This window comes from Equus asinus, chromosome 8 (assembly GCF_041296235.1).
Source record: "Equus asinus isolate D_3611 breed Donkey chromosome 8, EquAss-T2T_v2, whole genome shotgun sequence".
NCBI lineage: Eukaryota > Metazoa > Chordata > Mammalia > Perissodactyla > Equidae > Equus > Equus asinus.
This window is the reverse complement of record NC_091797.1, coordinates 29,329,660-29,344,428: the sequence shown is the minus strand read 5'-3', so window position 1 is coordinate 29,344,428 and position 14,769 is coordinate 29,329,660. Positions and strand designations below refer to the sequence as shown.

Here is a 14,769-nt window from a genome sequence, read left to right as displayed (position 1 = left end):
CTGTCCCTGTACCTCCTGAACTCTCAAGAGGAGATCAGGCTTTTAAAAAAGATCTAGTTGGGTTCTCTTGATCGTTGACCAAACTTGTGGATTTTTCTGTTTGAATTCTTCCTCCTTTTCCCTTACTGGATGTTTTCGCAGGGTGTGTTGCCTTATTCATTAACTGTGACTGACTTACCGTTCCTCAGGTGAAAGAACTGCCTGCCCTGCAAAAGGAACTGATAGAAACTAAACAAGCATTGGCCGATGCCACCCAAGATAAAGAAAAACTTCTTCAGGAGATTAGGAAATATAACCCCCTCTTTGAGCTCTGAGAGCAGCGGCTCAGCCATCTGTGCCAAGGAGAGAGGAAGGAGATCACCAGCAATAGCACCACCTGTGACAGAAGGCACCGTCCAGTGTTGAATAAGTCGGCTAAGGACACCAGAGGGACTGGAGGAGAGTGCTCATCTCACTCCTTGTGGTGTTCTTTCTACTAGCTGTTCTAACTTGGATGGAAGGCAGGCAAAGCATGACCACATTCCAGGAAACTGGGGGCAGCTTTGCGCGTGGCTCAAGCATCATGTCTTGCCTGTATAAAGCTTCTGGCCCTCTGCACACTAGGTGGAATCTTCTTGACACTGTAGGGCCATTTCACCGCCTGGTTTCATGGCAGAGACATTTGCTTCCTCCACAACCTGTGTCAACAAGGCAAAGTACCCACCTTCCTCAATCACCCACAGAGCCACCAAAGATTCTATGTCCCAGAGCTTCCTGTAGCAGACCTGGAAAGTTCTGGGCCTGAGCTTTGACTACGGTAGTATGGTGGAACAGCAAACAGCCAGCGAGGCGGGAGCCAGGAGAGGCACAAGAATAAGAGAGACCTGGACTCGGTCTTTTTTCGATAGGGAACCAAGCTCTTATCATCTTGGCTGATGTTCCAATCAGATTCTTCAGGGTTAAGCTTCCTTTCTGTTAGACTTTCATCGTGATGCTGTGGTAGAAAGTAAACAACAGTAGCAGCTCGGTTGTATCCTCTTTCCCTTGAATGACACAATTTATTTGAAATTTAAATCAAGAAAAAAATATTCACTCTGAGCTTGGTTGAAGGTGTGATGTGGTAGGGATCAATGGGGGAGCTTGGTTCCAAGCCCCCGTTGCCCACCTCGAGTCCTGTCTCTCTTCCACAGCTGCACTTCCGAGGTGGTCTCCTCTGTCTGCCTGGGTCCCTGGCACATCTGCTTTCCCAGCGCCATGGCTTTCTGCCCGCACTCCCTCCTTAGCACTTGCTGGTTTGGGAGCGGCAAATGTGTTTTACAGTGTAACATAAACATCTCAACCTTTTGCCTCCCACCCCTTCTATCACTGTGGCTTTTTAAAATCATGTAATTTTGACTTAAGTGAAAAAAACAGCAACCCTTCAACCTAGCGAGGTTTTGCCCCTGCCCTATAAAAGAGCTATTTTCCTTTCCTCCCTAATTCTTCTCCAGCACTCCACCTTCATCTGTACTGCTCTGTGATGTACTTCAATTGTGTTGACGGGACAGAAGTTCATCAGCTAACTCCCCTTGAATTGGCAAGATGGTAAAATAGTGATTTATGTGTCACTAAAGCCTTAGTTACACATGACCTATTGAAGGAAAGATAAAATGGTCTCCTTTATGAGAAATCATGCCTGACTTGTATATTCTAGTTTTTTGAGGATAAAAAGAAACAGGCATTTACGAAGGAACAAGATCTAATTTGTTCAGACTTTTAAAAAATTTTGTCAAGGTTCTTCACTAAGGCAGTTTTAAAAATATCAGTTAGTGTGAGATTATGGGAATTTTTGTCATGCTTAGGAAACAACTTAGAGACTTAAGAATAAACATCTTTCTGAAGAGAATGGTAACAGGAAGTTTCCTATGGGTTGATGCTTGGTTTAACCTTATTTAAGATTTGTCTAAATAACTCGAAAGTAGGATATAGTGCAATCAAATGTCATTATTTACAGGCAGTGAAAGGTAAACCAAACAACATTTAAAAAAGAAAGGCAGAACCACAGAAGGGTCACAAGCTGGGCTGTGAATACTTAGGAAAGAGGTTCGGTGTGGCTAACTGTAAAGTAACGCACTTATGGAAGAATCAGCAACCGAAGAGGCAGCGAGCTGTCAGAACTCAGGGGAGAAACCTAAGCATTGCTGAGAGGGAGGCGGGGTCAAAGTGCTGCTGTGGCAAGAAGCCCAAATGCATCATCAGCAAGGGTACATGGAGACACAACAGAAAACAGATGATGTCTTAAATTATCTGTGCACCTGTAGTGACCTTATTTGCAAAATATATGGTGAAGGGAGGGAAGGTCCAGAGAACAGCAAAAATTGTCAGGGAGCAGAGGTACTTCCACATGAGGACACATCTTTAAAATGTTGGCTCCACTTTTGGAAAGATAAAGCTGAGGGTAGTGTTAGATCAAATATCCTGTCAAGAGCAGGGACATGTTCACCAGGTCCTGAAATACTAGCCCTAGGGCTCTACCTCATAGCCTAAGGTAACAGAAAGCACTTCTGCAAATCAGAAACTTACGGAGCTCACTGTCCAGGAAGTGGTGCTGGCAGAAACTATGTATGGGTGCAGAAGGTTTAAGAGGAATCCTTGTATGGTGGCCTGCCAAAAGGAATCATAGAAAACGAGGGCTATTTGGTGATATACAACTGAGAGGAAACTGCATCCTTCCACAAACTGCCCCTTAGTGCTTCTCTCACAGGCAGAATGGTCAACAAAATGGATCACTGGTCCTCTCAAGTATGGTATTTCTGATGTTCTTGGAGGGGGGAGGAGAGAGATCCAGCAGCCAGAAACTAGAATTATTCAATCTTAGGCTCCCCTGAATTGGTTTAAAATCACATTCTGATTCTCTTTCCTTCCCTTCCTTCCCTACCCACCATATCTGTCTGGCATTCCTCCATGCAAAGAAAATGTCTAATGGGCGTTGCTTGGTATACCCTCACCGTAATTAACCTTGTGCTTGGCCGGGGGCAACAGAAACAAATCTAGCGAGCACCAAGGCGAGTCCCTTTCACCAGAGCTCAGTCAGCTTTCTGAGCTCTCTGGAGCTCTTGTCCATGTGGACAAATGGAGCCCTAGAATTTCTGACTTCCCTTATGTGGCAGCTTTGACCACTGTGTGATGAAATCCTCCCCCAAGAAATGTGGTAGGTGTCATCGTCCCACGGAATTTTAGTAAAAAACATCTTGTATAACTTTATACTCCTATTCATTGGAAGAAGGAAGACTTTTTCATAATAAAGAAATGTGTACTGTTTGGTAGTCCTCAGGATAAATGTAAAAGAAAAAGCTGGAAGGAAAAATAGTAGTGTCAGCTCCTTTGGACTGCTTACGATTTCTGCCTTGAAGCTCTAAGACTCTGAACAAGAAATAACAATACCTCAAGAAAACGTCTGGAGTGATAGCAACACTCTCTCTCAAAGACTTCAGCCACTGCACACCACCATTTCAGCTGTGAAGCTTTATGACTACGCGTCATCTGTGACTGTCTCGAATTCCTGTTTACACGGCGGTACTGGAGATATGCTTTAGTGCATATGGACTGGATTAAACCTCTCTTTGCTGAGCTGCAGGGATGCTTATCAATCTTACATTGTTTTCAACTCACTGGAATAATTTAGTTTCTTTGACTTAAGATGGGAGTGCGCTCTCTGCTCATGATGGCTGCTTTATTGCTGTATGTTTAATTTGACCCTCATTTTGCCATGGGCCTCAGGCTTTATGTACCTTTTTCATGGTTTTGAAAGGAACGGTTCCTGTATGTGGAATATACAAGGGATAAACACCACCCCTCACATACCCTGTGCTTAAATGCTTCCATTTAATCCATTTACATTTGTTTTCCCTTAGGCTAGTTCAGGTGGGTAGTGGAAAGAACATAGTTTGAAGCATTGCCATAGTGATACTGGAACTTTCCTTTCAAACCTTTACACTAAGGGTTTGTTTTTTTTCTCCTTTATTTAATACTTGCCTAAACTTCTAAAGTCAGTTATAGTAACATCACAAAACTGTGGAAACTGAACATTGCTGCATAAGCCAGTGGGATGACACCTGGTTATCTGAGAACTGCAAAAGCTGTTTCAGTGCCTTGTGATTTACCATAGTCATCAGTGTTTCACGAGATTCTGGTGTGAGGTACTCTCCTGTCAGGGACTATGGCCTTCACCCAGATCGTCCCCTTCTGCTAGCATACGTATGCTCCGATTCACCTCTGGGTAGTTCTTACTGAATGGGGATTACTTTCCCTAGCTCTTAAAACAGACACAGGGGCATCACTCTTGGAGAATCTTAAACTGTGAGGTTTTGCTAAGTGGCCAGACTTGGGATGTGAACTTTCTCCCTTGTTATTTGTAAGTTTCAGCCTTATCCAATATCTCAGATTGCAGTAGGTATAGTTTTTATGACTGTTTAAAAAATTCCTGTTAGAGCTGAGGCAATATTTTTTTTCCAGTTTATTAGTTTTTGGTTAAGATTTAGCCTGAGTCTTACAGCATTTCTTTGTAGAATGCCCCACTGAAGTGTCTTCTCCATTGGCTAAGTACATGTCTAAAGCCAGGAGTTTTAATGTAAGGTACTAAAAGCCAGATTTGCCCAACTTTGTGAGTCCAAGCTGTTTCCCCCACTCAGGGTGCTAAACAGAATTGGAATCTTTACTAAGTCATGCTCAGGAAAGCTTCAAAAGAGAACAGCTTCCAAACCCTTCTCCCTATGACCCTGAATGACAGAGAAGAACAAATTCTTGGGGATCGCCAATTGTATACAGTAGCCTTATTACTGCTAATCACTGTCAATAAAAGGTCACTCCATTCCCCTCTATTTGAGGAAAACAATGAGAATGTATCTGATGAACTGGAATACTGGTCAGTATTGGGAAATTTTAATGTTGCAATATCTAATCAAACCTTGAGTGTACTGGTTCTGTGAACCACCTGAAAAAAGCAAATTAAACTTATTAAACAGTATTGGTTGTGGTATATCTGTTTATAGGAATCTGAAATATATGGACTTTTACATTGTTTTTAAGTGCTTTAAGTACTCTATTATGAGATAAAATTTTAATAGTTCTAGTAGAAAATGGGAAGGGTTCAAATTTTCACAAAAAAGCCAAAGCTAGTTTTACTCTGGTACCAAAAAAGAATGATGAACTTCTCCCCATTCCACCCAGCGAGACACAAAATGAAAACACATATGGCAAGTTGGAAAACAGTTTAATGATCACTCACCAAAATGCACAGCAGAATCTTAAATGTTTACAGGGACAAACTATTACACCTCCTGCTGTCACCCTGTCCTTCGTGGTAGAGTATCACAAGCAAAAATTTCCGGTTGTTTCATCCACTTAAAGCCAGATGTAAGAAACAACCAAAGTCGTAGCAACTTCAGGCTTCAATGTGAAACCGTCAAAGCTCTCTTGGAAAGGTTTTCTCGCTGAAAGCAGCTCCCTTGTCTAGAAGATGCTTAAGGCCCATGTACCTTTCTTCTTCCAACTAGCCAAGAAACAGTTAAATGCTTCAAAATGCCTTAAGAGGTCCCAATATTTAGTCAAGGCAAGTGTGAAACAGGCTGCATGCCGCCTTCTAGGTGTGACGAATATCAGAGTTTTGAGAAAGACATTAAAATCATCCTGAAATCCTTGGAGGACTGAGATACTAAAGCACCAGTGCAGAAAGTCTCATGCAACAGGAAGTCTGGAACCAGTGCTTCTTCCTTCAGCACCAGGCCTTTCTAGGCTTTGGTCTAGAAGAAGATGATTTTTTTGTGCTTCGAGTTGGGGATTTGCCCCTTTGACTTTAACCTCCGAACAGCCTCCCTCATGTGTTTAGGTTGCAGTGGTGGCATTTCTCCCCACTTCTCACACACATCCAGTGCTAAACAGAGGGCAAGGAGAGTTTCATCATCACACAAAGGCTTATTAATTGCAATCCTTTTGAGTCCTGTAATTCTCATTAACTCTTCTTAAGCTTGCTAAGGAATGCTATAAAATGTATTATGTTAGTTTTAGTATAATATCCCATATTAGGCTTTATCGTAGAAACAGTTTAAAACTTATCTTCTGCTTAAAAAAATAAAACATTTCACTAGCTAGAGATTAGCAACGGGCAACAGCTAGGTTCTTGATGAAGGGGGGGCGGTTCCCAGGGGTCATAACGTCAGGGACAACTCCTCACCATACCACACTGGTCAGCCCCAGTGATTGGTTTTCTTGTATCTTTACTTTTGGCAGCAGAAATGAGCAAAGGCCATTGGAGAAAAAAAAAAGTCTGCTTCTGTCACCCGGGCTGAGGACAGGAATCAGGAAGGGAGATTTCCTAGGTTTCCTTGCCTCCTAGCATTGAAACTTTCAAGGAATAATGGTCATGCTCTCCTGAATACAAGGTTCCCCCGTTGGTCAACTTCTAGTGTTAATGGAAACTACCACAGGTGCCTTAATAATTCCCTCAGTATAGATATTCTTGAAAATCAGACCACTACAGGTTCAATCCAGTATTTATACCAACACTACTCACCTTCTTCTACCACCTCCCCGACGAAAACCTTGGAAATACCAGACATAGCAATAACGACATTCTGAGACACAGAGGTGCCAGTGATGGACTGGATCAGCTTGAAAGAAGGACAGAGACTCTGTGATTACGGTAGTCAAGGACTGGCTTTGGAACACAGTACCCATAAGAGCTCTGCACTGAAGAAGTCTTTACTAAAGGCTGGATGCTGAAATTTTGATTATCAAAACAAGGGTTCAGGTGTATAATGACCTGTTATGTTTGTTGAGACCCTATCTCTGGAATACAAAACTGCAACTGGCCAGGTTATAGGGGGGCATGTTATTTTTATTTTCCCATCTAAATGATCCACTGACTTGCCTAACACTTCACTTCAAAATGCCAATGGCTATAGCTCTTGAGTTTAGTTCAGTTCTCACAGCTGATGGAAATGACATGTGGTAGTCCACCCTTACCCTTTTAATGGCTGCCTTAGGGAAAGCTGACCGGCGATACATTTCATAACGGTTCAGCTGCTCCTCCGAAAAAGAAGAAACCAGGATTCTAGACAAAGATTCAGGTTAATTAAGTTCACTTATAAAATTGAATGCTTAAGATATATTATTACATCAATAAAAGTCTCAGACAATTAGAAAATAAATTTCCAAGGGGTCAATAGTATTAGGGTTAGTGCTTCTGAGGAATGAAGATAAAGTATTTCTACACTTAAGGAATTTGAGAATAACTGAAACACAACTTCCTTTCTCACTTTATTAAGAACAAAAACCTAAACAATTTTGGGTCACTGTACCATACTATTTATATATAGATTGTGTTTTCAGCATTAGGCTCTCTCTCCCCATAATGCTACCTTACTACATTTACTAATATATAAATTTATATTCAAACCGGTAGTTTTCAACATTAACAGACTTAGGGGGAAATATACAGATAATATATAGAAAAGGGTTAATACTTTTAATACATAATTAATCCAAATGAATGAAAGATGGCCATACCAGTTTTAGAAAATGAGCAAAGGCCATGAACAAAAAATTTATAAAAATACCAATGGCCAATAAATATAGAGGAAAAAAAATTAATCTTCACTATTAACTAAAGAAATTAAAATGATAAAGAAACAGGATAACATCTTTTATAAACCAGACAGACAAGTAAGAAAAAGAATGGTATTAGTGAGGATAGGGGGATACAAACTCACACATGCTGGTAGAGTGGGAAGTGGAAAAGCCGTTTTTGGACAAGAATTTGGAAATATGTATGAAAATCTTTTGAAAATGTTCATATTGTTTGAATTAGCAATTTCACTTCCGGGGCTTTATTTTAGGAAGTAAATGGACAAGTATGCAAAGATGTGTTTAAAGATACTCATCATAATGTTGTCAAAAGAAAACAAACAAAACCCAGAAGAGCTACAGGGATTGGTTAAATTATGGTTCATCCACATAATGGAATACAACGTAGCCATTACAAATGATGATTTATGGGCATATTTACTGACATGAGAATATTTAGCTATACATATCAAACATTAAAAAAAAATCTGAAAAGGTACATACCCAAATATACACCCTGGGTAAACTCTGGGTGATGGGATTATGGGTAATTATTTTTTCTATTTATCTGTATCCTCTGAATTATTTGCAATGAGCCCATACTATTTTACAATCTAAAAACATAATGAGGCCATTTCCATTTTGCAGAAAATTATGACCTAGACGTATAATTATTGACATGGAAAACATTCATCATACATAATGTGTAAAACAGGTTACAAACAATCTTTATCATCTTTGAAAATTTTAATTTTATTTATAGATAGATATATATGTATAGAAAATATCTTGGAGAATATATATCAAAATATTAACAGTGCTTATCTTGGCAGTAAGGTGATATTTTTCTTTTTACTTTTTTATATTTTCTATAATGTAACAATGTATTAATTGCTTTATTTTCTTTTGAGTTTAAAAAGAAAAAAAATTTAAAGGCCAAGAAAAATGTATTAACTTTGTGTGGTTAAGTTAGAGCCTTGACATGGGGAAAGATCAGAAGTGACTTACTGCATCTTTTGAATCTCATCTTCGTCCACTTTCTGCTTCTTCTCTTTCTTGTCTTTGGTGTCTATTTTCAGTTTTTTGGCTGCGGGAGTAAGTAGTGACGAGTCTTCCCTTTCAACTGCTCTTAAATCTGAGATGTCCTGACTCTTGAGCTGGAAGATGAAAGAAACCCTATTACATATTTGGCCTACCTTCCAGACGTGGGCAAGGTAAGAAGACATCGTTCTCATCACCACACAACAAATCCACTTACTCAGCAGTTTTTTGGTTCCAGGTACTGGCTGTACCATCAAGGGTAAGAAGTTTATAGCCCAGCTGTGGAAAGAGAACCAGCTAAATACTCCAGCTTTCCAGTTTAACTATAATCATAGCTCCAGAATTTGTTTACAAGGGCAATAAAATGCCAAGGATCATGATGCCGGAGCTCACTCTCCTGACCTCATTCTTGAGAGGCGATGTCAAAAAAGTCCTCTCTCTTCAGCCAGCTCTTCTGTCTCTCAATCTACAGACTGAGTCCATGTGGAAAGAGTATTAAAAAGGAGGCACCTTCTCATCAAAACAGTGTTTCCTTGAATCTGGAACTTTTAAGTGAGCTTCTCCTACATATGTAGTGCTTTTTTCTTCCTTTATTTCAATTCTACTGTATCATGCAAATATTTATTTCCCATTACTAGACTGAAAACTTTTTTTTTTAAAGATTGGCAACTGAGCTAACAACTGTTGCCAATCTTTTTTTTTCTGCTTTTTCTCTCCAAATCCCCCCAGTACATAGTTGTATATTTTAGTTGTGGGTCCTTCTAGTTGTGGCATGTGGGATGCCGCTTCAACGTGGCCTGACGAGTGGTGCCATGCCCGCGCCCAGGATCCGAACCGGTGAAACCCTGGGCCTCCGAAGGGGAGCACAGGAACTTAACCACTTGGCCACGGGCCGGCCCCTAGACTTTTTGAAGATAGGTTTATCTCTTATTATTCCTCTTTCCCCACACAAGCATTTAACATTGTTTTACTCATGCTACATGTTTAATGTCTGTTTAATAACAACAACAAAAATCAAAATCCAAACTTCATCCCCTCCAACTTAAGAGAGAATCTAAGGATACAAAAAACATCACTAATGGGATTTAACCTCTAGTTTCCTTAAAGAGGAACTCACATTTAAACTCATACAGGAATATGAGGGGTAGGTGAGAGAGAAGGTAGTATACCTTTAACGACCTTTTCAATTTCTTCTCTAGTCACTGATTTATACAAGTTTTCTGACCTCTTTGTGCTTCAATTTTGGTGATTCATTTTTTCCTTAAAAATGAGCCATTTTTCTTAGATTTTCAAATTTATTTGGCCTAAACTTGAACATTACATTTTCTTATAACTTTAAAGATTTCCATATCAGTGCCTTTGACCATTTCTTATTTCGTAATGTTTTGCATTTACATTTCAAATACTCAGGTCTTTCTTTTATCATTTCTTATGTTTTTAAGCGTTAACTCATTAATATTTACTTTTATCCTCATGGAGTCCTTGTTTCTATATTCTGGTTTATTTTGTTCTTTTTCTGGTTTCTTGAGTTGGGTGCTTATTTTTAACATCTCCTGTTTGTTAATAAAAATATGTAAGGATATGAATTTTTCTTTAAATAAGGTTTTGGCCAAATCCCATAGGATTTGATGTGCTGTTCTTTTTGTTAATTTCTTTAATCTAAGGGCTATTTAGAAAACAGTTTAAAATGTGCAGGTTTCCTTTTTGAGGAAGAGTGGGGGTGGGAGAAGCTTTTTGTTATTAATTTTGGGTTTATTACACTGTAACAAACAGGATGTGGCCTATTATGATTTCTACTTTTTAAGAATTTATATTTTTATTTGTGGTCTGGTATATGATCAATTTTTAAAATTGTTTCAGAAGCATAAAAAAAAAATTTTATCTTCTGTTGGGTGCAAATTTCTGTATGTAGTGAGCTCTCTGTTGGACTAAGCTAATTATTATTCAAATCCTTTTTGTCCTGCAGAGATCTGATTTAAAGGTTCCTTCTTAAAATAGTTTTGTGACATTTTTCACTTTTTCTATAAGTTCTTGCTTTATATATTTGGATGCATGGGGCCAGCCCAGTGGCGCTGTGGTTAAAAGTTCACACATTCCACTTTGGCGGCCAGGATTTGCTGGTTTGGATCCTGGGTGCCGACCTATGGACCACTTGTCAAGCCATGCTGTGGCAGGCGTCCCACATATAAAGTAGAGGAAGATGGGCATGGACGTTAGCTCAGGGCCAGTCTTCCTCAGCAAAAAGAGGAGGATTGGCGGCAGATGTTAGCTCAGGGCTAATCTTCCTCAGAAAAAAAAAAAATATATATATATATATATATTTTTTTTTTTTTGATGCAACTTTATGCTCTGAAAGGTTGTTTCCATCTAATCCAATGTCCTCCCCCATAATCTCTTTAAGTCCCTTATAGCTCAAAGACCCCAAGACTCTATCTCTAGAAATCCAGCCCAGAGAACGCTGAGATTTTGGTCCCCTGACTGATGCTCAGCTAGGCAACACCGCTGAGCTCTGAGGTAGCACAATTAATGGGTTTGGTGTGTTTATGTTAATAGAAACCCTTGGACATTAGCACCCAGGTCACTGGTAGCAGTTAAATGTTTCAAGAAGATAAAAACGTGACTAAACCAGTAACCCCCTCAAAGTCTCCCTTTAATGACTCTGTGGCCTATAACGACAAATTTATGCTTAAGCAACATCTAAAAGAAAACATATTGCGGTGAAAGGGGTACTAGGAATCCAGGGTTCTAGTTCTGCACTTAGTCTCAGCGTGCCCTCAGATCCCAATTTCCTCACCAGGAGAACCAAGAGTCCATTTAAAATTCCCTTAGAAGCAGCTTTAACACCTAAGGGCAGGGATTAAAAATATTAACCCAGTGCTTGGGTCTCTGGAACCGAACCAGCACTATAGTTTTGTCTCCTCCCTTCAGTCGCCCCGCGATTGCAGATCTAGAGGGAGTCAGTGATTTCGAGTTACCTTAGCTCAGGCGGGACCAACTAGGAAGCCGGTCGAGCAGCCAGTACCACAATCTCGAAGTACTCCTCCGGCCTCATCCCCATATCCCTCCCTACCTCGCCTTCCTCAGCCGCGGCTTCTTTCAAGTCTCCATCCCCGTCCCCGTCAGTTTCCTCCGGGATTCCGTCCGTGTCAGCAGCCCCGGGCCCCTCGGGAGCAGCGGCCGTCTCATCTGACTCCCCCGTCTCTCCACCTTTTTCCGCGGGCGACTCGCAGGCATTATCCATCGCGGCTACAAGGAGACGGGAGAGGAGATCGCGGCGCTGTCAGGCTCGGGAGCTCGAGCCCGCGCGCGGCACATCGGCCCAGGAGCTTACTTCCTGTCGTCGCGCTGCGATGACATCACCCCTACTGCTCCTCGGGAGGGTCATCGTGAGGCGCGCGTCGAGGACTTCAGGGCTCCGTTTTAACTCTGATTTGGTGGCGGTGCGGAGAGGGAAAATTGAGAGTATGGAATTCACTTGGTGGATTTTCCACCCTGCGAAACCAGCATTTGTACAGGAGAGCTGTGTTGTTTACTGAAGGACTTCATTTTCCTTTCTGCCTTTCAAGAACGCAATGTCAGTTAACTCCTTCCTTAATCCGTTTTCCTCAGTCAAGTTCGGGGACCGGAGAAAACTCAATCCCGTTGTACGCCCTTGTCGCTGGATGCGGCTACCTGGTAAACCCTTAGTCGGGAGCTCAAATAGGTTTCAATGGACGGAGACTGCGGGCCTGTGTTTGCATGGAGTTGCCAGCGTTCCTCTTCTGTTCCTCAAGCACCTTAAAAAACAAAAACATATAGCTTGAACAGAATTTATCCAGTCCACAACTGTTAAGCGCCTACTTCGAGCCAGGAACAGTGCTAGTACCAGAAACAAAACAGATACAGTTTCTACTCAATTAAATGATTTTTCCAATTTACCAGTACTCAAGATCAGGGTCAGTTTCACAAACCTGACTTTTTATGTCAGTCTGGCTAATCTCATCAAAAGAAAGAGGAAACAAATCCTACCGGGAGGGAGATCTTTCCTTTGAATGTTTCACATTAACGAACCGTTTCGGGAACTGAGAGCACGAAGCGAGGATATTTCTATTTTAAAATTTTCCTCTCTTGCCTCATTGAGGTACGGAGGGGAGTATTTTACTCACTTCTGTATCACTGGGGCCCCACACCCATTACATGTTCAATTCTTGCGTGCTGAAAGAATGCACTTGGAAATGCAGGTGCGCGTTACCATATTTCTCTCTTTGTTTCTACACAGCCTGGGTGAATTACCGTATTTCCTGTCCTGTGGGCTCCCTTTTGAGGAGGGAGCGCACTTCGGGAGGTGCATACAGGTGTGCTCCGTTCGTCCCTTTCTCCCTGTACAGCCAGTGCCCACATGGCGCCGTCCTCTTGCCCCTGGAGGCCTAGCTCCTCCCCGGGGGGTCCACTTCGCCCAGACCACAGCCACCTGCGCCCGCCCGCCGGGCCCCGCCCAGCTAGGTGGGCACGGGGGCGGGGCGCGGGGGCGCGGTGACGCGTGACGCCGGATCCCGGAAGTGACGCGTGCGTGGGGGGGGACAGGCGGGGGGGGAGGGGGGTGGTGTCCCCGGCCGGTTTGGGGGGTGCGTTGCCGGGAGACGGAAAGTTTGGGAGCCGGAGCGGGCTCAGCGGCGGCCCCGGGAAGGGCGTCCAGGGGGCGGCTGCCCTGGGGATGGGGAAGGAGCAGGAGCTGCTGGAGGCCGCCCGCACCGGGCACCTCCCGGCCGTGGAGAAGCTGCTGTCCGGGAAGCGGCTCTCCTCAGGCTTCGGGGGCGGCGGCGGCGGGGGCGGCTCCGGGGGCGGCGGCGGCGGCGGCGGCGGCGGCGGCGGCGGCGGCCTGGGCTCCTCCAGCCATCCCCTCTCCAGTCTGCTCAGGTGGGTAACGCGCCGGGGCCGGGCAGCCGCCCAGAGACCCCCTCTCCCCCGCCGGTCTCCTGGCTCCCCAGAGAGGTCGGGGCTCCTGAGACCCCGGCGGGGTGGGTTTGCGGGGCTCCCCGGGGCGAGGGCAGGCGGCCCGCCGACCGGGGGCGCCGGTGCGTGTCCGCGCGGCGCCGGGCTCTCCTCGTCTCGCGTCCTGACCGGCTGCGAAGAATGGTGGGAGTGCCCAGGTGGCAGCCTGCGCCGCATGGCACAGCCCGGCTTCACCCGCGCCCGCCGTGGGGTGCCGGCGGTCGTGTCTCCCGAGCGTCTTGAAAGCAAAAAATGTTTATGTATTTTTTAAATCTCCCTCACCTCCTGCAGAAACTCCCACGCCTTGCAGAATCTCGCGGCTCTCGGAGGAAATTCTCCTGATTTCCTTCTTTTGGGAACTTGGAACCTTCCACCAGGCTCTGCAGGATCTGGCTTTTGTTGTTTATATTAAAATTGCCTCTGGATTTATCAGGTTCCAAGTGTTCTTTTTTGAGCCCCTCTTGTGCTTGAAGCTCAAATTCGAGTTCCTTGTAGCGAACCTCCTTGGCTTAGTCGAAGTGGCATATGCAGGATTCATCAGGGGGTTATTCATCAAGAAATAAAGCTTGAGAAAGACTTGTTTAGGAAACTGAGGGATGCCTTAAACTTTCCCAAGGTCTGTTGTTAAAGTAAACACTTGAATCTGGAGCTCTGAGGATTGAGAGAAAAAGGTTACTTTTGTGTGACTTGGAGGGAGAATTGGAGGTGCTTTGTCAGTGTGAGTAAAATGTGTTGGTTCAGCAGCACTTTCATAGCCTGTTTTCTTTTCCTTCCTTGTTCTTCTGAGGTTTTTAAGAAGTGGAAGTTCATTTAGAAATGGCTTGGTTTGCTTTTGTTCCCCATTAGTTTATGTAACTTCAGTTTGAGTGAGCTTGGAGCAAAGAAGCCCAAGGCTCTAATAAATCGTTAGATATTAAGCACTGAGTACAAACCCAGGTCTATATGGGAAGATATTAAAAAGCAGTATAAGAAAAGAGCTCTCCCCACGAGTTCTTTTGGGGAGGTGAAACCCAGTACTGTTTGCTGCGATTTCTCCAGCCTCTAGAACAGTGCTGTCACATAGTTGCTACTCAGGATTTGTTGAATAAAAGTATCAGTTAGAGGATGATAAATTTCAGAATAAATTGATAGTGGTCCTCACTGTCACTGTTAGTAGTTCAGAGAAATGAGACATCG

At 43.2% G+C, this 14,769-nt stretch overlaps 3 protein-coding genes across 10 annotated transcripts in view; 2 read left to right on the top strand and 1 right to left on the bottom strand.

The window, feature by feature from the left end:
- BLTP3A (bridge-like lipid transfer protein family member 3A) overlaps positions 1-4,984 on the top strand; it is a 70,854-nt gene extending 65,870 nt beyond the window's left edge. For both annotated transcript variants that reach the window (XM_014846273.3, XM_014846274.3), the window contains exon 21: positions 189-4,984. In XM_014846273.3, coding sequence (XP_014701759.1) covers positions 189-314 — 126 coding nt within the window. In that variant the 3' untranslated portion in view covers positions 315-4,984. The remainder of the gene's footprint in view (positions 1-188) is intronic.
- Positions 4,985-5,213: 229 nt separating this feature from the next.
- TAF11 (TATA-box binding protein associated factor 11) lies at positions 5,214-14,317 on the bottom strand. 3 transcript variants are annotated; one of them, XM_070515068.1, is made up of 6 exons: positions 13,876-14,317; positions 11,693-12,398; positions 8,590-8,738; positions 6,982-7,069; positions 6,530-6,626; positions 5,214-5,890 (listed from the first exon to the last, which is right to left on the bottom strand). In XM_070515068.1, the coding sequence occupies exons 2-6, from the start codon at positions 11,861-11,863 to the stop codon at positions 5,760-5,762; spliced, it is 636 nt and encodes a 211-aa protein (XP_070371169.1). In that variant the 5' UTR covers positions 11,864-12,398; positions 13,876-14,317; the 3' UTR covers positions 5,214-5,759. The 3 variants fall into 3 exon arrangements, with proteins under 3 accessions (XP_070371169.1, XP_014701758.1, XP_070371170.1); XM_014846272.3 differs by lacking the exon at positions 13,876-14,317 and adding an exon at positions 12,895-13,125; XM_070515069.1 differs by lacking the exon at positions 13,876-14,317 and adding an exon at positions 12,768-12,823.
- ANKS1A (ankyrin repeat and sterile alpha motif domain containing 1A) overlaps positions 13,213-14,769 on the top strand; it is a 173,212-nt gene continuing 171,655 nt past the window's right edge. For 2 of the 5 annotated variants that reach the window (XM_070515062.1, XM_044776499.2), the window contains exon 1: positions 13,213-13,518. In XM_070515062.1, coding sequence (XP_070371163.1) covers positions 13,316-13,518 — 203 coding nt within the window. In that variant the 5' untranslated portion in view covers positions 13,213-13,315. The remainder of the gene's footprint in view (positions 13,519-14,769) is intronic. The other 3 variants (XM_070515063.1, XM_070515064.1, XM_070515065.1) reach the window with 2 other exon arrangements.